The sequence below is a fragment of the Lepidochelys kempii genome, chromosome 3, assembly GCF_965140265.1.
Source record: "Lepidochelys kempii isolate rLepKem1 chromosome 3, rLepKem1.hap2, whole genome shotgun sequence".
Lineage (NCBI taxonomy): Eukaryota > Metazoa > Chordata > Testudines > Cheloniidae > Lepidochelys > Lepidochelys kempii.
The window spans coordinates 68851010-68876842 of NC_133258.1; the positions used below are offsets into that span (position 1 = coordinate 68851010).

The 25833-nt window shown below is 39.7% G+C and overlaps 1 protein-coding gene across 1 annotated transcript in view; it reads right to left on the reverse strand.

Moving 5' to 3' along the window:
- Positions 1–276: 276 nt before the first annotated feature.
- The window catches only part of RRAGD (Ras related GTP binding D), a 31938-nt gene continuing 6381 nt past the window's right edge, over positions 277–25833 (reverse strand). Inside the window, exons 2-7 of the mRNA XM_073336718.1 lie at positions 16368–16663; positions 15673–15872; positions 14763–14877; positions 8613–8755; positions 5164–5312; positions 277–1521 (exon numbers count right to left, since the gene is read on the reverse strand). Coding sequence (XP_073192819.1) covers positions 1370–1521; positions 5164–5312; positions 8613–8755; positions 14763–14877; positions 15673–15872; positions 16368–16663 — 1055 coding nt within the window. The 3' untranslated portion in view covers positions 277–1369. The remainder of the gene's footprint in view (positions 1522–5163; positions 5313–8612; positions 8756–14762; positions 14878–15672; positions 15873–16367; positions 16664–25833) is intronic.

Sequence of the window (25833 nt, forward strand, 5' to 3'; positions counted from 1 at the left end):
TTTAAGCTACAACTATAAAATTAATACAGAATTGAGAAGGCAAGTTTTACTTCCCCGTGCCCTCCTTTCTGGGGTGGGCAGTGCCATAATTGCTGCAAGGACAGATATGCCACTGTGATCAGTGTTAAAACAGAAAGTAGTTACATCTATGTAGATTAGAGTAAAAGAGACCAATTCCTCAGTCCTTACTTAAGAACTCTCTCTGAAATCAAAGGTTTCAGAGTAACAGCCGTGTTAGTCTGTATTTGCAAAAAGAAAAGGAGTACTTGTGGCACCTTAGAGACTAACCAATTTATTTGAGCATAAGCTTTCGTGAGCTACAGCTCACTTCATCGGATGCATACTGTGGAAACTGCAGAAGACATTATATACACAGAGACCATGAAACAATTTGACCCAAGTAAAGCAAGCAGAACTGGGCCCCAACATGAGCAACTTTTATTATGATTTTTCTCTAATGCTTTAATATACCTGAAACATTATATTATAGTGGTACGGCAGAAATGAAATACAGACTTTTTCTTCCTCCAATTGTAGAGGCTCAGACTCTCAAACTAAGCATATAAATAAAATCCTTTAGTTACATACCCTATTCCTGAAATGTTATAAAAACACCAATGCAACATAAAGCAGTATTACAAAATAATATCTTTATAGAAAGTTATTTTAGAGCATATGTTGAGGTAAATTATAATAAAAAGCCCAACTGAGGGCATTACCAGTGTTATGGAGAAGTTTGGGTAGAGTTTAGCCAAAGGCCTGTTTTACAAAAGCTAATTTTTACCTACCAGTTGGTAAAGCTCTTATTGCTATCATACTTCAAAATAAGAATTCTTCAACTTACAAATTGAAAAAAATATATGAAGTTAGATTTGTATGAATGTTATGTATTCTGTCATAAATTTTAAAAAAGTAATTGTATCAAGTTTTCTTGATTGTTTAGTAAACAATTTGATTGTAGCACGTATATAAACTACACTATACGTTTTACCTGACACCATGCATGAAAATCAGCATAAAAAACTAAGTTTATCAAAGTTTAACTCCATGAGGAGAACACGAAAAAAGTGCAAATTATGTACCCAACATTTCTGTCACAGCTGATTTTTCTTAATATGGCCTGGAAAAAAAGTTTACAGCATATATTCAGAGAATCCTTACAAGAACATATATTCACCTCAATGTTTATATACAATATTTTGCTCAAAGTATTCACTGTATATGAAAAAACTGACTAGATAAAAATGTTTAAACAGTGTTTTTTTGAGGCGTTGGGAGGAAAATCCATGTAATACATCAGTCCCATTTCTCTTCCCCTTCAGTCAGTGCAACAAGAGCCTTGCTGTCAACAATGCCATTAGAACTTCAGCTACAGTGGTGCTCTAGGTGTGCCATTAGGGGTAGTTCTCTTATTTTTTTGCATCTGGCTCTGATGTTTTCTAGATCTCACTACCTTCATTCTCACTTCAAATACTTCATGTATGGCCTTGCGAAAACAATGGAAGTTATAGTCTATTAGTCCTAGAAAAAGAGGGAGACAAAAAGGAAAAAAAAGATTTTTTAATTTTAAAATCTTTACACAATATTAAAATACAATATCAAATTAACTTATTTCCATATTTTATTTACTAATGACTCACTTAACTGGCCTTGGGCTATAGTCAGTCAATCTTATGGACAACAATTTTTCATTTACTGCAAAAGCACATTTAATATTAAAACAGAATTATTTACAGTGTAGTAGCTAATGATTCTATACTAGATTCCCATATTATTTAATATATTTATTAATGATCTGAAAAGCAAAAGCGGTGGAGAGAGAAGGTGGTAGCAAAATTTGCACGTGACAGAATTATTTAACTTGGCCCTGGTCTACACCTAAAAATTAGATCGACCTAGCCACATCACTCAGAGCTGGAAAAAGTTTTGTGCCGTGTGTAATGTACTTAAGTTGATCTAACCCCCCCCTCTATAAATGCAGCTAGGTCAACGGGAGACCTAGCGATCACCTCTCAGAGAGTGAATCACCTACACTGATGGAAAAACCCCTTCCACTGTAGCCAGGACATAGCCTTAGTCAGGACCAAGTAGGACTAAAAGGAACTTCAGAGAGACCTAAACAAGGTAGGTGAACAGGCAACACGATGGCAAATGACATTCCATGTCTATAAATGCTAAGTAATATATATTGGAGGGAAAACATTTAAAACTTCTCATAGAGCAAACAGGGTTCTAAATTAACTGGATCAGCTCACAGGTGGGCCCTGGGCATCACTGCAGAGAAGACTTCTGATCAGTGTGCAAATATGTTAAAAAAAAACGAACAAGATGTTAGGTTGCATAAGGAATGGGATGGTTAATCTTATAATGCTTTTTATATTAATCAATGTTGCAGTATCAGCTGGAATACTGTGTGCAGTACTGGTCATCCAATCTCAAAAAGGTTATTGCTGAACCAGTGGAGGTTCAGAGAAGAGTGAAAAAAAAATGATAAAGAGCCTGGAAAGACTCTCATATGAAGAGAGATTGAAAAGAATGGGATTGTTAGAAAGGAGATGAATAAAAGGGGACATGATAAAAGTATATAAAATAATGAATGATCTAGCACAAGGCTGGGCAAACTTTTTGGCCCAAGGGGCACATCTGGGTGGGGAAATTGTATGCAGGGCAATGAATGTAGGGCTTGGGCAGGGTGTTGGGGTGTGGGAGGGAGTGCGGAGTGTAGCAGGGGGCTCAGTGCAGGGGGTTGGGGTGCAGGAGGGGTGCGGAGTGCGGCAGGGGTCTCAAGGCAGGGAGTGCAGGAGGGGGTGCGGGTTCGGCCAATTGGAGCTGTCGGGGGCGGTGCCTGCAGGCAAGGGCAGAGCACAGAGCTGCAGGTGCCGGCCGCTTCTGAGAGCAGCACTGGGCCTGGGTAGGCAGGGACCTGCCTTAGCCCCGTGGTGTCATGGGGGTGGCAATCCTGCAGGCCGGATCCAAAGCCCTGATGGGTTGGATCTGGCCATGGGCTGTAGTTTGCCCTCCCCTGATCTAGCACCAAGCCTATTAAGCATTGTTTGTTCACTACATGCTTTGTTTTCTAAAGTGTAGCCTTTTCAATAAGCACCCCAAAATTACACTCCTTGTACACTATAATGCAGTATAGTTAAAGAAAAATTCACCATAATAAAAGGATATACTGGAGAAGGTCTTAACACAGTAGCGCAAGTACAGCAAAATTTGGGTTAAGCCTGGCAGACTTGCTTTGGAGTTCTTTACAATGTCATGACTATTAGTAAAAAGAAAAGGAGTACTTGTGGCACCTTAGAGACTAACCAATTTATTTGAGCATGAGCTTTCGTGAGCTACAGCTCACTTCATCGGATGCATACCGTGGAAACTGCAGCAGATATTATATACAAACAGAGATCATGAAACAATACCTCCTCCCACCCCACTGTCCTGCTGGTAATAGCTTATCTAAAGTGATCATCAAGTTGGGCCATTTCCAGCACAAATCCAGGTTTTCTCACTCTCCACCCCGCTACACACAAACTCACTCTCCTGCTGGTAATAGCCCATCCAAAGTGACAACTCTCTTCACAATGTGCATGATAATCAAGGTGGGCCATTTCCTGCACAAATCCAGGTTCTCTCACCCCCTCACCCCCCTCCAAAAACCACACACACAAACTCACTCTCCTGCTGGTAATAGCTCATCCAAAGTGACCACTCTCCCTACAATGTGCATGGTAATCAAGGTGGGCCATGTCCAGCACAAATCCAGGCTCTCTCCCCCCCCCCTTTTTCCCCCCTTCCCCCCCGGGGGACACACACACACACAAACTCACTCTCCTGCTGGCAATAGCTCATCCAAACTGACCACTCTCCAAGTTTAAATCCAAGTTTAACCAGAACGTCCGGGGGGGAGGGGGGTGTAGGAAAAAACAAGGGGAAATAGGCTACCTTGCATAATGACTTAGCCACTCCCAGTCTCTTTTAGATAAGCTATTACCAGCAGGACAGTGGGGTGGGAGGAGGTATTGTTTCATGATCTCTGTGTGTATATAATATCTGCTGCAGTTTCCACGGTATGCATCCGATGAAGTGAGCTGTAGCTCACGAAAGCTCATGCTCAAATAAATTGGTTAGTCTCTAAGATGCCACAAGTACTCCTTTTCTTTTTGCGAATACAGACTAACACGGCTGTTACTCTGATGACTATTAGTGTTAGTACAACTTGTAATATTAAAAATATAAGAGTTAATTCCAGCTTCAGGGCTAAGGAAATATCCCAGTTTGACAACACCAAAGATACTAGAGCTATATATTCACACCAACACCAATCAATCATTCAATGTTGATAAGATACCCACTATGACTGGAATTCCATAAAATGAGACAAGTCCTCTAATCAATTCACTGAACAGGGACAGCACCAGTATTGCTGACTACTACATACTGACCTGCTTACGTACAGTAATCTTGAGAGGGAGGAGGTGCATTCTAGGGCTACAACAATAGTTCATTCTTCACAGCTCAGTCTATAAGACTGTCAAGTATGGTTATTAGAACCAATAGTAAGGGTGGATTGTGAGACACACAGATACCTCTCCACTAGGAATCTGACTAAGACCAAAAGCTCAATACACACAGGACAATGAACAGCTGGACAGTGAACTAGATTTGTTAATACTCACCTTGGCAAGAGTCAGAATGGTCACTCACAAGCTTAGTACCTGATACACAAAACCTGAAAACTGCCTGGTTTCCAAACATGCAGTTTAAAAAAAAATCTTGAAGAGGCAATAACAAAACAAGTCTTTTCTTATTGAAAAGTAAGGACTCAAATGATTTTCCCTTGGGTTGTGTGGATAAGATATTACAATTGCATATTCTAATACCAATAAGTGCAATGCAAAGTTAGCAAGGGTGTGCTGAAACAATCATTATTTTTGTATTAGTATAAATGGAAGTCTTATTGCATTGACATTTGATTGTAAGGCTTTCTTTCATACAGGAAAGTTGTTAATGTATTTATCATTTCATCTTATCTGAGTGGCAACACAAACACCTCATACTTTTAAGCACAATGATATGTAAGCCATTTCAAAATATGCTTTTATTTTATATTTGTGATACCACTAGAAAGTAAAAAATCTATTACTACCAAAAAATAAAAAATACCTTTTCTCTCAAAGCTTTCTTCTCTTACAAAGCAAACAAGAGCAAGGAATTTTGTCACCTCCTTTAGATAAAGGACAGTTGTATTGTTCAGTTTTATGATTGCTGTTGACTCTTTGTCATAAGGTGTTCCTGCGCCATCTTCTTTGAGCCTAAATGGCAAAATTAAAAAAAAAACATGTAGTAAGTCACTGGAGAAATGTAAATTACTTATCTGTATAGATATATTTCACCTAAATACCTCAAAATGTGCTTATAAAAAATTCTGCTTCATAACTTCACTGTGAGATACGTATTATCCTTATTTTACACACTATGAAAATGGAGACAGAGAGGAAGATTAAAGGACTTGTTTAAAGTCACATAGGAAGTCTATGAGAGCTGGGAACAGAACCCAGATATCCTGACTGTCACATACCTGAAGTAAAACCACACTTCTTTCCTGTCTGTTATAGACCAATCTACCACAAACTTGTTTGCATTTTTATTAATATACAACACTCTGACCTTAGTCCAAACAAAGACTGTGAAACAATTACTCTATTCTGGCCTGATAATTCTGAGTTCAGTAACTTGATTTGGGCAGTGGCAGATGACTGACAGTTCAAGTCAATGCATTAAATTCCCCACAATGCACCTACTTATGCAACAGTATACCAAGAGGAGAGACTTCTTCCTGACTCAAGCTGATAATCAGCAAATACCTGTGATAAACCTTGTAATTTGATCCCAGTAGTGTAAATGCACATAGCAATTTTATTACTCTAAATGGGCGCCTCAGTTTCATGAACTATTCGCATCAATATCTTGGGGCAGCAAGTTCAAGATTCCACATTCTGTGGATATGCATTTCCTTTTATTGCTTTTACATTTGTCTTCAATTCATTATATGGCTTCTTGATCTTGTATTTGGGGAAAGGTCAAATGTGCATCAGAGCAGCATCTCTGCAGTTTAATGTCTCAATCACTTACTCTTCTCACTCTCGCACATCTCTGCAAGCTAAAATAATCCTAATCAGTTAAAAAAATCTTTATACCCAAGTCTTACCTTATGTCTCTAAGCTACACTATATCTCAATAAGATGACAAACAGAGATTTTTAACTGGTCACAAATGCTAAACCGTTATTTAAAGAGCGCATGGGACAGTCACAGTTTTTGCACACCTATACTGTTTAAGGTGCCATGTCCACTAATGGTGCACAACAAGTAATAAATTAGATCTGTTTATTTTTGATGTACACAGCAGCAGCTTTTTCCTTAAAATATAATGTTACAGAAGCTGATCCCGAAGTATTGTATGTATCTGCAAGGCACAAGCTTTTGTAAGATTAGTGAAGCATCTGAACGTGTGCAATCTGTAATAAAATATAAACTATAAGAACATTCTACAATTTTTCTCCCTTTTTAAAAATCTAAGTGTACTGTACCTCAGCCAAAACTATGCTTTATACGTTTAACAGGACTGTAGAACTTTGAGAGCCAGGCAAATGATTCAACTGGTACCTTTAAGATAGGATCCTTTTTTAGAAAGAGCTTTGCCCACTTGTTATCGTTAAAGACCCTATTGCAGTGTTTGCAGGTACCAAAGGCCACCACACACTTTTTATTGAGTATTTTATGGATTAGCCTTTAGAGGGCCGTGTTCCAGGATGCTCTATTTCTACCTCACTATGATCCTGACTTCAGTGGGAACAGTGGATGTTCCACATATCTCAGGATCAAGCTATAACAGATACCTTAGAAGATTTACAGTTACAGCAGTGAAGTGTATGATTGCTAATGGAAGGGGATGGGAAAATGAAAGTCAAGATAGCTGGGAACAAGAGTACGAGGAGGAAGGAGGCAAGGAGTAGCATATGCTCAAGTACCATTTGGTGGCAAACTAAATAAGAATAGTAATGGAAGCTGCACTTTAAAACAAAATGGCAAACATTTGTGTGTGAAATTCAACAGTGAGATTCACAAAAGAATGTCATTTTAAAAGAATGGTCCCCTCCCCTCCCCATTTCTATGTTAATGGCTATTATTAGGGCTCTAACAAATTCATGACAATGAAAAACACATCCCAGACCATGAAATCTTGCCTCCCCTGTGAAATCTGACAGGGAAGGGCAGAGTTGGGGGTCCCCCAGCCAGGGCTCCTACCATGCGCCAGTCTCCTGCTGCTAGTCCTGGCGGGTCTGGGGAGGGACAGGACTTCCTCTTCTTCTGCAGAGGCCACTCCCAGGGCCAGGTCAGACGCACCGCTGGGAACCTTCCCTGGCTGCTGGAAGCTCTGCGCCCCCACCCCGCTTCCTGCCCCCATTGCTCCCCAGCCACAGAGGGAGGGGTCACTTTACAGAGAGCAGGAGCAGAGCTTCTTGCAGCCAGGCAGGTTCCCGGAAGCGGATCTGACCTGGTGCCAGGAGTGGCTCCTGCAAGAGAAGCGGAAGTTCTGTCCCTCCCCAGCCCAGCCAGGACTAGCAGCTGGAGCCTGGCGCATGGTAGGAGCCTCCGGCTGGGGCGCCCCCAGCCAACTGCACCAGAACCAGGGAGCCATGCCCCACCACTTTTAACATGGGCATAGTTTGGGGGGCAGGGGTGATATTGTCCGCCCCAAACTGCAAGCCTCAGGCAGGCCTGAAGTGGTGCCAGCTGGGACTGCGCTTTACAGAGGGGGAACTGCCAGTGCTGATCCGTGTCTGCCCGAGGCTTGCAGTTTAGAGGCGCAACAACATCCTTGCCCCCAGCCTGCCTGGTACTGGTGGACACCCACTTCTACAAAGGTTTTGGAACCTTGTCCCCAGACCTGCCCCTCCCCAGTGCTCAAGGGTTAAAGGGCCCTTGGGCTGGCAAGGGGGGGACCCACAGCACCCCCTGACTACGGGGCCAGAGGCGGTCACCCACGCATAAGGCCAGCCCTTTCTCCCCCACAAAAAAGTGATGACCCCGCACACATCAAGCAACTCTCATGTCTGTGCTGCCCGCTGCTCTCCGGCTGCCCAGCTCTGAAGGCAGCACCTCCATCAGCAGCAGTGCAGAAGTAAGGGTGGCAACACCACAACACCCCTACAATAGCCTTGAGACCTCCCCTCAACCCTCTTTTGGGTTGGGACCTCATGCTTATAACACAATGAAATTTCAGATATAAATATCCAAAACCATGAAATTGATAATTTTTAAAATCCTACGACCATGAAATTGACCAAAATGGATGGTGTATTAGGTAAGGCTCTAGCTATTATCATAGCATATTTAAAGTCTCTGTGGGATTACAGGTATTTGGGATACTTTAGGCGATTTCCCATTCACTGCGACATACAGTAAGTACTGTGTTGCCTGTAAATCTGCAATGTTTCGAAGTCATTCCAATCTGTACGACAGTCAGTTTTTAGTTACCATATTATGTATTCTAGCCTAACAAGGTGGCCAAACAAGATTAACGAGCATGATTAACAACAATCTACTTACCCATAGATACAAGAAATATCGATAACAACATCTATCATATCACAGCAGAGCTCATAAGTTTGCATATCCACTGGAGTACTGTCCGTTGCAATATAAATTTTACTGACTACATCAAACAGAAATGCTTTCTCAATCCCAGAATTCTAGAAACAAAGAAAAAAATCCTTTCAAGGTATACGTCTCTTCAAATAATACCAAGCTTGTATACCCCACCCCTACCACACAGACAGCAAGTACAAGTGAAAATTAATATGCAATCATATTAACCATACATTAAAGCAGTTTCATATTTATAGTGTGGTAACGCATAGAGGCGCCCCCACAGTCAGGATTAAGGCCAATGGGAGCTGCGCCTGAGGAGCCAGTGCTTGTGGCAGGAGCAGCGCGAGGAGCCCTCCTGACTGGAGCTATGCAGACATGCGGAGACCAGTAGGGAGCGTGTGAGCCCCACCAATCCCCTCCCCACCAGCACCACCCCCTCCTCCCAGCACCAGTGAGGGTCCCAGCTGCATGCCGCAGCCCACCCACTATGCTCCAGCACCAGCGGGGATCCTTGGCCACACACCCCCAGCACCTGCAGGGCCCCAAGATCACCCCCTCACACACACTCCCCAGAGCACCGGCGGCATTCCAGCCCAAGTTTTAGTTAGGGGTATGTAGTAAAAGTCATGGACAGGTAAAAGTCCATGACTTTTACTGAAAATACCCATGACTAAAACATAGTGTTAACAATAAAGATTTGCACCAGCGGCTGAAACAAAGGGAAAATTCTCAGTGGGGATCGTGACAAAATTGCCAAGTGCTCCCCAGAAAAGAAACATCCAGAAGGAGAGGCAACTTTTCCAAACTTGCCAATCAAAGTAAGTTTCAGATAAGAAGAAAGTCCATTTATAGGTGCTGCCTAATACAGGTCTGAACTGTTGCTACAGCAATTCCATAATTCCACCAGAAGCCTTGAAAACCTCTGATAAACAGTTTTGATAGTTCAGACAAACTCAGTTAACAATCATTTCACTCAGTCCTGTTTTCTTTCAAAAGAACTATTTAACAAATATTTATAGATTAAAGTGACCTTCCTGCTACCTTTCACCCATTTCCAGGAATTAAGGGATTTCAGCTCGGGGTATTGTTCAGCACAATAGCCCATAACATTTTGGGCAGCTTAATTTTAAAGGACCTAAATTCATCCATCAATACAAAGGGGACTAATCCTGAGAACTCCCATCAGTAATAATAGGTGTCATGGGCTTGAATTTCTTTTATTTCAATTGGAAAACATACACCATAGATTGTTCTTAATAACACTTTCTAGTATATTGAAATTTACAGACTACACACTCTGGATATCTTACAATTCCTCAAAACCCAAGAACAAAAAAATAATATTTGATTGTCACATCTGACCAAAATGGCATCTGTACAATTTAAAAAGAGAAAAAAAGATTCATTTTAACACAAAAATTCCTCATGTACTTCAGCAGATGTCAAAATTCATCTAAAAATTCAGGTTTTACAAAAACACAAGATTTTAATTTCAATTTAAATTATTTAAATCCCCTATTATTTTAGTCTCCTGCAGTGTTTGAAACTCAAATATTGTAGTTTCATACATGAGTTGAATATGAAACTGAATAGAAAAGTTCTGTAAAAAGAATTAAAATGACTACTCTATTTTGTATTTCCAAGTGTGAGAAATACAGAGTAAAGAAGAGTAAAGATAAATGTAAAATCAGAGTTTTATAATCTAAGAGGGCATAATCAACATAGTATACCTTTAGTGGAGAAAGGAGAGGGTTGATGAGAGAATTCAGAAGGAAAGAAGAAATTGCTCAGATAAAATTAGCGACAGTACAAAAAAGGGTACACATACACAGAAAAAGAAGTCTGAAAATATGAAACAAGAAGGATCAATATCATTATATATTGTTAGTTAGTCAGGTAAGATATAGTAACAAGTCAATACCCTAAAATATTCCAGTAATAATAATAGGAAGTGCACAGAATATCAGCATTATGTTACTTTTTAGGAAAGTGTATGAAGAATGATTGAAATATCATTGGCTCAAACTTGCCCTTGTTGAAAACACTGACAATACCCTAACAGACTTTGATGGGATTGTGCCTTATATACTGTTTTGCTTTTAAGAAAGCGAGTCAAGTTTGTTTTACCTCAAAAAAAATCAGCACTGAAGTTTCAGGAATGTGCACCTGTGATTCTAGTTTGGGCCCACTTCTAAATAAGGTGTCTTTTATTGTTTTCAGAGTACCCCACAACACTTCACAGATAAGAAAGGTGCTGTACAACATAAAAATAGTTTCTAATATATCCAAAAATGTAAACACACATTAAAAGTAAACATATTAAACAAATCTGAGAGAGTGATAATACATAAGTAGGAAAAAGAAATGGAAGGAAGAGGTAATATCCAGCTGCCCTGGATTTAAAGGAGGTGAAACTAGAGTGAATCGATTTAAACTAAGGCAATTAAAATCACCAGTTTAAATCTATTGTAGAGAAGCTTAATTTAAAAATCAACTTTATCTTTAAAGTTTCCTAACGAAAACTTCACTTTCATCAGCAGGTGTTAGAGCCAACAACATGTAACTGTTTGATGTATTTTAAAGTGAAATATTCCCAATCCACCAAGCTAAATCTTTGGCTTAGTAAAATGTACGTCTCTTTATGCAGACACCTGGTTTAACAAAATTAATTCTTGTAAAAATGGAGAATATTTACTTTTAATTTTCATAGATATCAGATAAAATTTTGAAAAGTGCGTAATTGGCTTAGGGGTCTAAATCCCATTCACATCCAATGAGATGTAGGCTACCAAGTGCCTAGGGGTACGTTTACACAGGGGAAAAAAAACCTGAAGCTGGCCTGTGCCAGCCAAGTCAGGTTTGTGAACATCGCGAGACTTGGGCTGCGGGGCTGTTTCATTGCTGTGTAGACTTCTGTGCTTGGGCTGGCACCTGAGCTCTGGGACCCTTTCACTTTGCAGGGTCCTATAGCCTAGGCTCCTGCCTGAGTCCAGATGTCCACACAGCAGTGAAACAGCCCCATGCAGCGCAAGCCCTGCGAGCCCGAGTTGGCTGGTACAGGCCAGCTAAAAAAAAAAATAAAAAAAAATTGGGGATTGTGCCTGCTTTGAGCAGGGGGTTGGACTAGATGATCTCCTGAGGTCCCTTCCAACTCTGATATTCTATGATTCTATAGGTGTTTAGTTGTGCTGCACACATACCCTACGTTACTTTTGGAAATTGCACTTAGGCACTTGATAATTTTACTCATCTTACTATATTCATCCGTATATAGTACATATATATAGGATATGTAAGTTAGGTTGTGAGAATGAAACAAAACCACTGAACTTGGTATGTTAGAAATTAATGTTTTGTGTTTATAATTTTACAATCAACAAAGTATTTCACTGCTTGAAAGTTAAAAAGACATTGCCAGTACATTCCCGTCACATGAAGGATTATGCTATTTAAAACATAGGTTTTGTTGTTACTTCCTCCCAAGTGTTCAGGATGCCATAAAACAGAACAAAAGCAAATACCTGCTCCCACTTTTTGTTTTACTCAATGGAAATTTGCCTTTGACTTCAACAGCAGCAGACTAAGGATCTAAGCATTCACAAGTAACTTGGGACACAATCCTAAAAATTGCTTATTACTTAGATTGTATTAAAATCTAAAACATGCTAAGTGTTCTCCATAAAGGGAAGACGTACTCCATGCTCCAAAATGCCTACCAAGCACTATGTCTGGTAATAGTCCCATTGTCTTCAATGGGACTACTCACATGGATTACGTCCAGTAGTGAGTGTTTGCAGTAACTGCCCCTTAGAATGCTCTGGGACTGAGATTTTCCCAAGAGTTCTCAATATAGCTGAGTAATTCATAATGAATAATTTCTCATTCATTTAGCGTCTTTCTCTTGCTAAATATCTGCAAGCAAAAAATGAAAAACAAAACAAATAACCATTTCCTCAGTAATCAAATATGTCTGACACATTTCTTTACTCTGTGGATTGATTAGAGATATTCAATATCTGAAATTCAAGCTGTGTTGCTTAGCGATGGGATAGCTATGATGTATGACATTTATCTAATTAAGGAACAGAAACAAACTGTGTGTCTATCCTCAAAGTGAAGGGGGCCAGGATTTGTCCCTAAATATATATGGAGTTTTAAGGAATATCAGAAGTAATTCCACAGTCAGGCCTGTAACGTTTTCATCCAGCTGTATTTAGGATTTTTATTCAATAAGCTATACAGTGTATAGGACACATAATGATTTCTAGTATTTTGCATTTTTTGTCACATATTGATCCATTCCATAGTATTAAACTGATTTTGAACTGAACCCTTTAGATAGATTGTTGTAAATCCAATTTCAGTTTTTTTAAGAGAGTGTCAGATTTAAAAAACAAAAGTAAGCTTTAGTTTGATTTTAATTCAAAAAGTTATTGATTTTTATCTCCCCTGGACCAAAAAATTCTATATCCTAGGGGATACTCTGATAAAAAATAAACAAAATCCTGCTAAAAACCAAACCAAACAACAAATATTCCTCTGACTGAGGCTCAAAAGGAAGGATTTGTATGTAGCAAAGGCCTACACAGTTAAGGACCAACAGTGCTAGTTTATTTTGGCTGCCTGGAAAGCGGTAGGTAGTCTATAAAGACTACAGGTCAGGCATACTATGATCATGATTGCAAATATATTACTGCATTCTGAAAGAGTTCCCAGTGACAGAGAAACTTTGCTACAACTACTCCACCCCCCAGAATCATTACAATAGATCACTATTGCTGTTGGAAGGTCTTAATGGGATAAGTTGTGTTTAATGGGATAAGTTTCAGCTGTGCATATTGCTCAGCTGAAAAAACACCCTTCATCTCCAACACATGGCTTCCCATGGAAAAAGCCTGATCAAAACTGATATCAAGATTCTTAATCTGATTTATTATATCTGAAGTGAAGGAAGAACAAGCCTCTTAATTTTGTGATCTGTTTACCTCTACCCAGGAGTAAGAATTTGATTTTCCCAACACTGAAGATAAGATAGTTCTCAGCCATCACACCTACATTGTTGTTCATATGTTGCAGAGCTAGCCAGGTACAAAAGGCAAAAGAGAGGCAGTTGTATGTCACTGTTTACTGATTATACTTTTCCCTGTGTTTACGAATTGGACAAGCCTCCTTGGCAAGATATACCCTGCGCAACATGGGAGGCACAGTACAGATCCTTCAAGGACACCATTTTTCAAGGACTTGATAGAGAACTGTTCATCACTATCAACTGATTCCTGCATTCTAGGCATAACTGAAAACACCTACAGGGCATCTCCAGACACACCAGAACATCCCTCCATCACTGAAGAAACAGCCTATGGTCAATCATCTCAAGAGCTGCAGAATGGTTCAGCACAAACCCTCTGCTAGTTCCAGAACGGGCAGCTGATCCCAACATAAGATTATTTATGACCCTGATTCTTAATGACTGGCATGTTGTCAACAACAGTGAAGGCTGTCACCCAAATGGGAACCTATCCAGGATACTGCTATACTGCTATCTGTCTCAGATCTTGTATAATCCTCAGTATGGTATCTTAGTACTGTTGTCCAAGTGCCTCCAGAACTGAACTACCACCACCTTTTCAATCACTGTCTATGATAATGGGAGATTGGGAATGGGTGAGACTAGATGATCACAAGGATCCCTTCTGGCCTTATAATTTATGAAAATGTCAAGTGCTGTTTAAAAACAAACAGACAGAAGCCATACCACACAGACCTAGGTCACATTCAAACCAATGTCTAAACAGATGAGGGATGACTGTCAGCTCACTCTATGCACCATCTAACCTTGAAAAATAATTTGACGATCTCAAAATATTTTCAGTTTAGAAAAAATGCAGCTACATTGTTCTGTAAATCTTGCAGGCATTTGGGTGCAAATCCTTCATGAGGTAGAAACCCTCAGCTCCTACTAACTTCACTTGAAACTGGGTGTGCACAGCATCTTTCAAAAAGGCACATAGCAGTTTTTAGGATTCAATTGTTACAGAATAAATCACAAGTTTTCTTGTACTCAATCAGTTCTATGCAAAAATCTAGAAAGTACACAAAAGTACTTACTGAGATAAAGATGTTAAGGAGGTTTTCCAGGGTTGGGAGCTGTGGAATCAGTTTCTGTACCACTTTGCTAAAGGCTTCAAATATAGAATGATCATATATGCTTGTCAGATAAAAGCTGGAAAAAATGTCACCATATTTTCCTTTTAGCCATATAAAAGGAACATTCTGAATCTGTCATAATGAGCGTGTAAAATATTTTGAAACACAAAGTACTTGAAGTTATACATTTTTCCCTTGTGATCAGAAGTTGCATAATGTTTCCAAAACACAGCTCTTCAACAAACTGAAGTCAATAATTAAAACAATTACATATATTTTCAAGGCTATATTTAGCATGACAGTATACAATATGAATACATAAAACCATAGATACTGCAAATCTGTGCTATATATGGAGTTTAATGATGTAGATCCCACTTCAATATCCTCTGGAAAACATTTTCTGTATACCAGGAGAGCAATATTACATAGCTTTTATGTATTGCTTTACATCTTGAAAATAGTAGGGATGAAATTAACAATGAAAAAATGCCACCAAAGTCATTAGCTACTCTATGAATTAACGTGTTTGTGAAGCACTATATGCATTATGATGGCATTTCTTATTTCACAAGTCCCAAGAACAGCATTAAAGTTTTTAATGTCCTGTAGCTCCCAGTTTGTTGAAGTGCATTATTTTCAATTATTTGCTAAAATAACCTGTTGTTCTTTCTACAGACTGAATAATTTAGTCAAAGGCATTACCTTTTCCCTTAATAGTCATATCTAATAAATTCTTGTTGCCTGCTACTTCAATAGATTAGAAAGTGATAAACTGTCTATAAGATAGGTTGCTCTGGGTTCTGGCTTTAGCAATAAACATGGCTTTTATTCTTTTCCAGCAGACTCTGTGCACAGTTGCTTCACTCACCTGAGGTGAATTTTCTCTAATCCAGCATCTGCAAGGTCATCATTTGCCCTCTGGTGAATGTCTCTTTGGGTTTCAATCTTGTGATCATCAGACAAACCATCCACTTTATGAATAAAGATTTCAAAGTTGATGTCTGGATTCACTTTATAAGCTCTGGTCACAGTGAGATGCAACCTAGCCAAGGCCTCCATATAATCATCCTAATAATGGAAAAATAAAACCCACAACCTTACGACAAACAGTTATGAGACAAAAGCTAAATTTTATAAGATACTTGCAGACACTTCTACAGTTCAAAATTCCTTTGTTTTAAACTTCTGGGATCATAAAGGCCTATATCTGCACAAAGTCCAATTGCCGTCACTAGCAACTCCATGAAAGGAACCAGAGACTTTAAAGCAGACTAGTTATTTTTGCATTTAAAATAAAAACTAAACTAGGTTTTGAACCTTTATTTGCAAAAGAGAGGTTAAAAATAAACCAACTCTATCAACTTAATTGTAATTGGTGGTTATAGTCTTCAAAAGCACTTAAGTCCCATTAAAAGTCAACAGGACTTCGGCTCTAAGTCCCTTACGTGCTTTTGAAAATTTGACTGTCTCCATGTTTGCCATTCCATTTGCTTATAGCTGGAGGAGAAAAACAACGAAGACAAACAGGTGACCTGAATACCACCCTTATAACTTTCTCTTTACCTGAGAATCTATGACAAATATCAGTGCTCCAGTGCCTCTGAAAATCATCTCATAGTCAAATGTAGGGTCAAAGAAGTCAATTTGCCCAGGAAAGTCCCATATCTGAAAGTTAACAAAGGAGCTGTTGGAAACATCTTCTCTGCAGATCTTGTTAGTGCTCTCCAAGAAAAGGGTTTCATTTGGAGACATTTTGTGAAAGACAACTTTCTGAATGGAAGACTTCCCACTTCTTCTCAGTCCCATGAGTAGGATTCTTGGCTTAACTTCAGTACTGAAGGGGTCACTGAAATCCAAAACTGAATAAACCACACAATAAGCAGAATGATACACTCCAGCAGGGATAAATTACAACAGTTGTATTTATATTAAATACTATATTATATGCAGTTTATATTTATTTACATTTTGCAATGTTAATTAGTTTAACTTTAGTTTACGTGCATTTATATCTGCACCTAGACTACAACTGCCAACCTCAGAAAGTGGAAAGAAAGATATTTAAAATAAGATTTCTTCCCCCCTCCTAAACTAATATTTGAGAACCTACTACTTCTCACCTGAAAAAAAGATGAAGAGTGCTCAGGGCAAGATACCTGAGTAGAGAGCTATTAGGTGGCATCAAACACACATGTTCACACAAAAACAAACTCTTCATGCCTCCCACAACCTAAAAACATCTAGGTCTAATTTGCATTATAATCAGATACGTATTTTGCAGCTGTGTTTTTGTGGAGTAATAGAAATAACCAGCATCCAGTTAGGGAATGTACACTCTTAAGGACCATCACTCCCTGCTGTCACTTCACTATTTATCTTACTGCTCACTGATGCCCACCATGTAGCCTGAATGCTCAGCAGCCCTAGAATGAGAATTTGGTATGCTACTACTGTACTGCACTGTAATTGGCATCAGAACAGAGTTAATAGACCAGACCTATCAGTGCTGACAATTTTGGACCTCATATTGCAAATCATCATGTACAGAACTCCCACTGAAGAAATCACAGTTCTGTGTGCTGTGCATTTGCAGGATTGAAGCCTCAATGAACATTTTTAAATGAGGTACAGTACGGCATGAGGGGGAATCAAATGTGTGTTGCAAGTCCCCAGTGAGGCCATATATTTTTCCACAGTGTAAAGTGATAACACGTTTTGCAGTGACTGAGATGACAGAGGGCTTTAAAATGTACCCATTCATTGATATAAAGCCAGAAGTATAATCGCTCTTCATTTCTCCCCAGCTTGAAGCCTTACAGCCACAGCAAGATCACCATTTTTTTTTTTACAGTAAGTCTGCAACCCAGCAACCTTTCAGACTCTCACTCTACCTGCATCAGCTGCTTTGGAGTACAGGATTTTAAGAATACGTACTCCTTTTGGCCTTGACTGCTGCAACCCCGCAACTCTTTTCAAATTACTTTCGCTGAGATACTCTACCTGGCTTGTCACTCTAACTACATTACTCCCCTCTTCGAGTCCCTCCATTGGCTCTCCCTCCTCCACCACAACAAATACTGTACAAACTTTTCCTTGATTTTTTAATGGCCTTTCTTAATTTAGACCTACCTAATTAACTGTTCTGTTATGAGATAAATCCCTGCCTTTGTTCTGCCAAGGATGCCAGTCTTCATCACCTGCTTATCGGCTTCCCTTCACTCTTTCTCTTATGCTTACCTATACACAAGGGAAAGATTCCTTGTCAAAATCCGTACGGCTACCTCCTTATTCTCCTTCAGATCTTTCCTAAAAAGGCACCTCTACGACAATGCCTACAAGTCACTGCTGACTGAAAATGGTTCAGTAAGTAGAAGGTTGCTATTACTGCTGATTAGCTGTGTGTGAACGGTTCACCAACATTTGATGAAACATGCTTCTGTTACTGTTACCTCATCCACGCATCCTGATTGCTTATTTTAGACACCTGTTATACCATGTCTTTAGATAATAAAATCTTTTGGGGCACGTGCCCCTTTTCACCCAGACTGAATACACACTATCATGTATCACCTCAGGAATATGTGCATGAGGTGGAGATCAGAGAGCCTCTCACAAACTGTAAAAGAATCACAGATAATAAAATTATCAGGTAGTTTTTGGCACAGGGGAGCTATTGTCCACAGCTCTAGTCTAAAAATCTTCATTCTTATAACACCTGCCACTGCAGCTCAAACTAAAAAAAAACAAACCAGGATCATTTTCTATTGCACTCTCATTTTATGACTCAGTCCTTCCATCCACAATTGTGTAACTATCAAAGAAATGTTAGAAGCATCTCTCTTTTTCGATTAATGCTTTGTTTTAAACAATTTGCTTCTTTCTTATTTGGTTTTATTTAAAAAAAAACTAACAGTATTCTCTCACATGCAACCCAGCTTTGAAAACTTGCATATGTATGTATGTATCTGTGCATATGTGCAGGCATGTTATCTGTTAACAGCCATAGCATTCAAAAACAACACCAGAGACAGATTGTCATAGTACTGATGTAGGTAGGAAACGATGGTCCCACTAGTAATGCAAAGAGAAAGTGATTACCAGGCTGCAGTTTAGCCTTCATTTATGTCATTTTGATTCAAGAGAGATAATTTTGTGGATCTTGACACAGACTCAGAAAGCACTTGCCTAGTGATCTTCCTTGTATTTCTATGCAAAAGATAAGAATTAAGAACAGTATCAACAATGTGATTCTAATATCACTGTCCTTTTGTTGTCTAATTAAACTTGAAATACTTTAAAAATGTTTTTTAAAATAATCTAATTTCTCTTTATCCAATAGCAAGGATTATTGTTGGTTATCCAGACAGCTACTGGCTCTATCCAGTTGGGGGTGGGAGGAAGGGGGAAGAGTAGAATAATACTTTTTCTTGCTGACTCAGTCTGCTAGAGTTACAGACCATCCTATGCAGGATTGTAAGCCTCTAAAGAAAATACATGCCATAGGTGCTTCAGGAGGAGAAGGTGGCAACTTAGCAGGCAGCAGTCTTCCTTCTAGGCCAGTACTGAACCAAAGCCTCAGCACAGCGTTGAGGCTCATTGGGCTGTTGGAAGTTCGATCTCCAACAGAAGAGATGTTACTGTGTGCTATTAGACAGCTTGTATTAAACTCCAGAGGTGGTTGCTTTTCAACAGAGGTGAAATTTAGAGGAACAAACTATTCCAGCATAAGCACCAGTGTACCAGTATAAGCATCCACACAAAGGGACATAACAATTTAACTTTTTCAGTAAATTACAAAGATAACCGAAATAGTTAAATTGACAAAAAGCTTTATATGAGGCTTATGAGTTTTTAAAATGTTTTGAGACCTTAGGCTGAAAGGTGTTACTGGATATAATTACAAAGTACTTTCATGCAGTTCTGCAACATTTTGTCTGTACCATAAAGCACATATAAGGAACAGACACATGAACACAGCATATATGAAGGATCAAGATAGCAGCAGACAGTGGTCTGCCTCAGAGAACAATCGTTGCAGCAGACTAACAACATTGGCAACAACTAAATACCTCAACAGAAAAGAGAACTCTCACACCCACCATGAAAGACATATTGTTAGTTCACTGTTGGTGTAGTGTACAGATATATTATAGCAGCAAAGAGAGATTGTCTTCACTTGTTGTGTGTGTAACAATTACTCTTCTTCCTTCACTTCTCTGAAAACATCTTTTGGACCAAAAACCAAAAATGATACTTTTTAGACAAAGGACCAACCTTCATGAAAAGGTACCAAAATTCAAAATGAATGAGTTCAGGAATGGCAAATGAAGGATTTGATCCTGAAAGTTCTTGACTGCTGATTAGGACCATATATATGCCTTCAGCAAAAACAGTTGCTGGGGAAGGGAGATCTGCAAGATACCTGACAATGAAAGGAGCTTTATGAGATCAGTCTAAGATCCAATCTAACTCATAGTATTCATTCCCCAATAAACATTTTACAATTAATGACACTGTCATAATTTATAATTGACTTAATTCAGGGAAACACTCTAAGTAAATCTGGTATGGAAAATTATCTCAATGACTGGCATACTTGAATGTCATCTTCTGATCACCAAGCATTTAATATGTAATCTGGATCCAGAGTCAAACTTTGAGCATCTGAAATTCAAACTCAGTTCCAATTTCAAAAGAAAAATTTAATGACCTGAACTAATCTCCCCAAACTCAACCATCTCCCAGCTTTGGAAGGTTTGAAATCCAGAAATAAATGTTGTAGCTCAGGCCCATCTTTATAAAGTACTGTAGGAGACAGTTATGTATGACATGACAAAAGATTCTAGAGTAGTAATCTAATGTACTCTTATCGCTACACAAGTGTATGTATTCAAAGTGAAATACTATTAAAGTTAAACAAGTACAGGCACCTCTTGATGACTAATGTTACATAAATTGATGTTTTGTTTGCATGCGGGAAAAATTCATGTCAGTGCAGGGAGACCTACACAAGAACCTAAGAGGGGTTGAAGTAGTATAGATTCTCTGCACTGGGTGAATTTTGCCCATAAAGTGTAAGCTATGTGTTGTCATCAAGCCTATAAGTTCTTCCAGAAATTGGGTATGTTACTTGAAGTACACATGCTTGGGGTGTGCACATCAGGTATGTAAAAAAATGTAGTGCATATCCTGCTATGTGTCTTGCGTTAATTATTCAAGTGTTATTCCAGGGGAACTAATATCTTCTCTGTATTGGCACAGAGCATCACATTGGCACCACCTACTGGCTCAAGAGCAGCTAGACTAGGCAGCCACTGATTGTGACATAGTGTTACCGGAATGGCTGAGGTTAAGTGCAGATGATGCTATAAACTCCCTGATCCCATGATTTTTAGATAATTCTAAAAGGCCTGTACCCATACCCTCTTGTACTATGATCCCATTAGATATCACGAGTTAAACAGTGTCAGGTTGGATAATACATGGATGAAAGCCCTCCAAGTAAAACATAGTTGTTGCAGAAAGTGGTGTTGGCAATTTGGTGCGGGGGGAGAAGGGAGGGATCTCATTATTCTTCATGAATAACAAACCCTAGCTCAAGCATGGTGTTGTGATAATTCCATTGCTGGAGGTATGGTCTTGTGGACAAAACAAACCAAAGTTCTGGGACTTCATAGTTTGTTTTTTTCTAGAAAAGAAAAAGAAAAAAAGGTATTTGAAAGATTCCCATTGCTTCAAAATATACAGTACAGTCGCATCAATGTGTATGTACACGTGTTTATATAGGGTATGCCTACACTGTAATTAGATATCTGCAGCTGGCCCATGCCCCGTGACTCAGGCTCGCAGGCTTGGGACTAAGGGGCTGCTTAATTGTGGTGAAGACATTCGGGCTTGGACTGCAGCCCAAGCTCTGAGACCCTCCCACATCGCAGTGTACTAGAGCCCAGGCTCCAGTTCAAGCCTGAACATCTACACTGAAATTAAACAGCCCCTTCGCCCGAGCACACAAGCCACTTGACACAGGCCAGTGCGGGTTTTTAATTACAGTGTAGATATACCTATATAGGGCAATTTGCTAACTGTCTTGGCCAACTCAAGATCATAAGTGAAAAACTTTTGATGATTTATTTAATAAAAAACACTTTGGATGAAAGACTGTCTTTTGCTTTCCTTCTAGTCTGTGCTTTTTTTTTTTTTTGCATGTTTCAAAGAATTAAAAAAAAATTATTTTGTCCAAAACCAATTATTCTTAATGACTTGAATTTTTAAATGAATTGTCATGTTGGGTAAACTTTGCCAAACTGCTCAACTTTTTCTGAAATCCTAATTTAAAGACTGCTTAATGTTAAAACTATACTTAAAAACAATTGATGTGAATTCTATTGCTTTTAGGACTGTAATTTAGCTTTCTTATTTTTCAAGTTTCAGAGCTGGAGATAGATAAATTATATTTTCAGACCTATGACGAGATGGCAGAATTGCTAGAGCATTTTCCTTTGAGAAGATTAGAGATTTCCTTATATGTAGAGGAATGGGAAGATACATTGTCCGCCCACATTCTTTTGTTGAATGCATGACAAGTCCCTCCCCAGCTTGCCACAGAAATGCCTGTAGATACGTCACTACAACTTTCCAGACTAGGTTACTGAATTGTAGTTATGATATGACAAACACTACTCTACACATTTCACTTACTCTGGTAGTGGGGAAAAAAATCTATTCTTCCCTTTACAGAATAAAATTAGTATAATCATTGATATTTCTTACTGAAAAGGCTAACATTTATAAAAGTGAAGTTTACGCATAGTACAAATCTTAAAGATGTCAACAGTTTCCACTGGAGGGCAGCATGATCCTTTATTTTAATTTTCATCTGAAACCATGAAAATCCAGATTGCTAGTTAAATAATGTGCCCTTCGGAAGTATTCACAAATCAAGTTTTGTGCAAAACAACCTATCCAGAAGCACTTTCTTACACAGTGGAGATGCCTTTAGGCCATGACAGAATTCAGATATCAACAGCAGTTTTGCACATATTTATACAGTGTCACTGGCATACACACTGTGTTATAGAGAAAAAGCAAAACAAAAGCCCTTCTCAGAGAATTTATAATCATTGAGAGCAGTATATAGTCTTTACTGTGTTCTGCTAGTGAGGGTAGTACATAGTCTATACCATATTAGCTCCTTCACATTACTGGAGATGCTCACTAATATTTAAAGCAACACTCCATGCTTTAAGAAAAGGAGTACTTGTGGCACCTTAGAGACTAACCAATTTATTTGAGCATAAGCTTTTGCGAGCTACAGCTCACTTCATCGGATGCAGGACCTAGGGGTGACAGTGGACGAGAAGCTGGATATGAGTCAGCAGTGTGCCCTTGTTGCCAAAAAGGCCAATGGCATTTTGGGATGTATAAGTAGGGGCATAGCGAGCAGATCGAGGGACGTGATCGTTCCCCTCTATTCGACATTGGTGAGGCCTCATCTGGAGTACTGTGTCCAGTTTTGGGCCCCACACTTCAAGAAGGATGTGGATAAATTGGAGAGAGTCCAGCGAAGGGCAACAAAAATGATTAGGGGACTGGAACACATGAGTTATGAGGAGAGGCTGAGGGAGCTGGGATTGTTTAGCCTGCAGAAGAGAAGAATGAGGGGGGATTTGATAGCTGCTTTCAACTACCTGAAAGGGGGTTCCAAAGAGGATGGCTCTAGACTGTTCTCAATGGTAGCAGATGACAGAACGAGGAGTAATGGTCTCAAGTTGCAGTGGGGGAGGTTTAGATTGGATATTAGGAAAAACTTTTTCACTGAGAGGGTGGTGAAACACTGGAATGCGTTACCTAGGGAGGTGGTAGAATCTCCTTCCTTAGAGGTTTTTAAGGTCAGGCTTGACAAAGCCCTGGCTGGGATGATTTAACTGGGAATTGGTCCTGCTTTGAGCAGGGGGTTGGACTAGATGACCTTCTGGGGTCCCTTCCAACCCTGATATTCTATGATTCTATGATTCTATGATTCTATGCATACTGTGGAAACTGCAGAAGACATTATATACACAGACACCATGAAACAATACCTCATCCCACCCCACTCTCCTGCTGGTAATAGCTTATCTAAAGTGATCACTCTCCTTACAAGTGATCACTCTCCTTACATGCATCTGAGGAAGTGAGCTGTAGCTCACGAAAGCTTATGCTCTAATAAATTGGTTAGTCTCTAAGGTGCCACAAGTACTCCTTTTCTTTTTGCGAATACAGACTAACACGGCTGTTACTCTGAAACCTCTCCTTACAATGTGTATGATAATCAAGTTGGGCCATTTCCAGCACAAATCCAGGTTTTCTCACCCTCCGCCCCCCCCCCCACACACACAAACTCACTCTCCTGCTGGTAATAGCCCATCCAAAGTGACCACTCTCTTTACAATGTGCATGATAATCAAGGTGGGCCATTTCCAGCACAAATCCAGGTTTTCTCACCCCCCACCCCCATACACACACAAACTCACTCTCCTGCTGGTAATAGTTCATTCAAAGTGACCACTGTCCCTACAATGTGCATGATAATCAAGGTGTGCCACAAGTACTCCTTTTCTTTTTGCGAATACAGACTAACACGGCTGTTACTCTGAAACTCCATGCTTTATAGGTTTCTTTCAAATAGTCCTCTTTAAGTCCCTATCCTGTGTCCCACACCAAATAGTGGGGGACAATTACGATATATCCCTTGCCTAGTTCACAGAAGCTGGCGTTGCAAGACATGTACGTGCCACATCCGCTAAAGATTCATATATCCCTTCATGCTTCAACCATCGTTCCAGAGGACATGCGTCCATGCTGATGATGGGTTCTGCTCGATAACTATCCAGAGTAGTGCAGACCAACGCATGTTCATTTTCATCATCTGAGTCAGATGCCACCAGCAAAAAGTTGATTTTCTTTTTTGGTAGTTCGGGTTCTGTAGTTTCTGCATTGGAATGTTGCTCTTTTAAGACTTCTGAAAGCATGCTCCACATCTGTCCCTCTCAAATTTTGGAAAGCACTTCAGATTCTTAAATCTTGGGTCGAATGCTGTAGCTATCTTTAGAAATATCACATTGGTACCTTCTTTGTGTTTTGTCAAATCTGCAGTGAAAAGTGTTTTTAAGATGAACAACATGTGCTGGGTCATCATCTGAGACTGCTATAATACAAAATACATGGCAGAATGCAGGTAAAACGCAGAGCAGGAGACATATAATTCTTCCCCAAGGAGATCAATCACAAATTTGATTAACGCATTATTTTTTTAACGAGTGTCATCAGCATGGAAGCATGTCCTCTGGAATGGTGGCCAAAGCACGAAGGGGCATATGAATGTTTGGCATATCTAGTACATAAATACCTTCCAATGCCGGCTATAAAAGTGCCATGTGAATGTCTGTTCTCACTTTCAGGTGACATTGTAAATAAGCAGTGGGCAGCATTATCTCTCGTAAATGTAAACAAACTTGTTTCTCTTAGTGATTGGCTGAACAAGAAGTAGGACTGAGTGGACTTGTAGGCGCTAAAGTTTTATATTGTTTTGTTTTTGAGTGCAGTTATGTTACAAAAAAAATCTGTATTTGTAAGTTGAGCTTTCACGATAAAGAGATTGCAATAGGAAGTAAATTGAAAAATATTATTATTTCTGTTTATCATTTTTACAGTGCAAATATTTGTAATAAAAATACACCTCTACCCCGATATAACGCGACCTGATATAACACTGGTTCGCATACAACGCAGCAAAGCAAGCCTCTTCTTCCCTGCCCCCCAGCCCAGGTCTGGGAGGCAGGAGCTGTGGGGGGGCACTATTGGGGGCCCCACAGGCCCAGAGCGGCCCGGGTGATTAACGGGGGGCTGGGAGCAGCCTGCTCTGCTTCCCACGCCCCAGCCCCGTCGCTCAGGGGAGGGGACTTGGGGGAAGGGATCCTGCCCCACACTCACCGGCAGCGGCCCCAGCCCGCTCCACTCCGCTACCTCCCAGCTGCAGCGCTCCATTTCC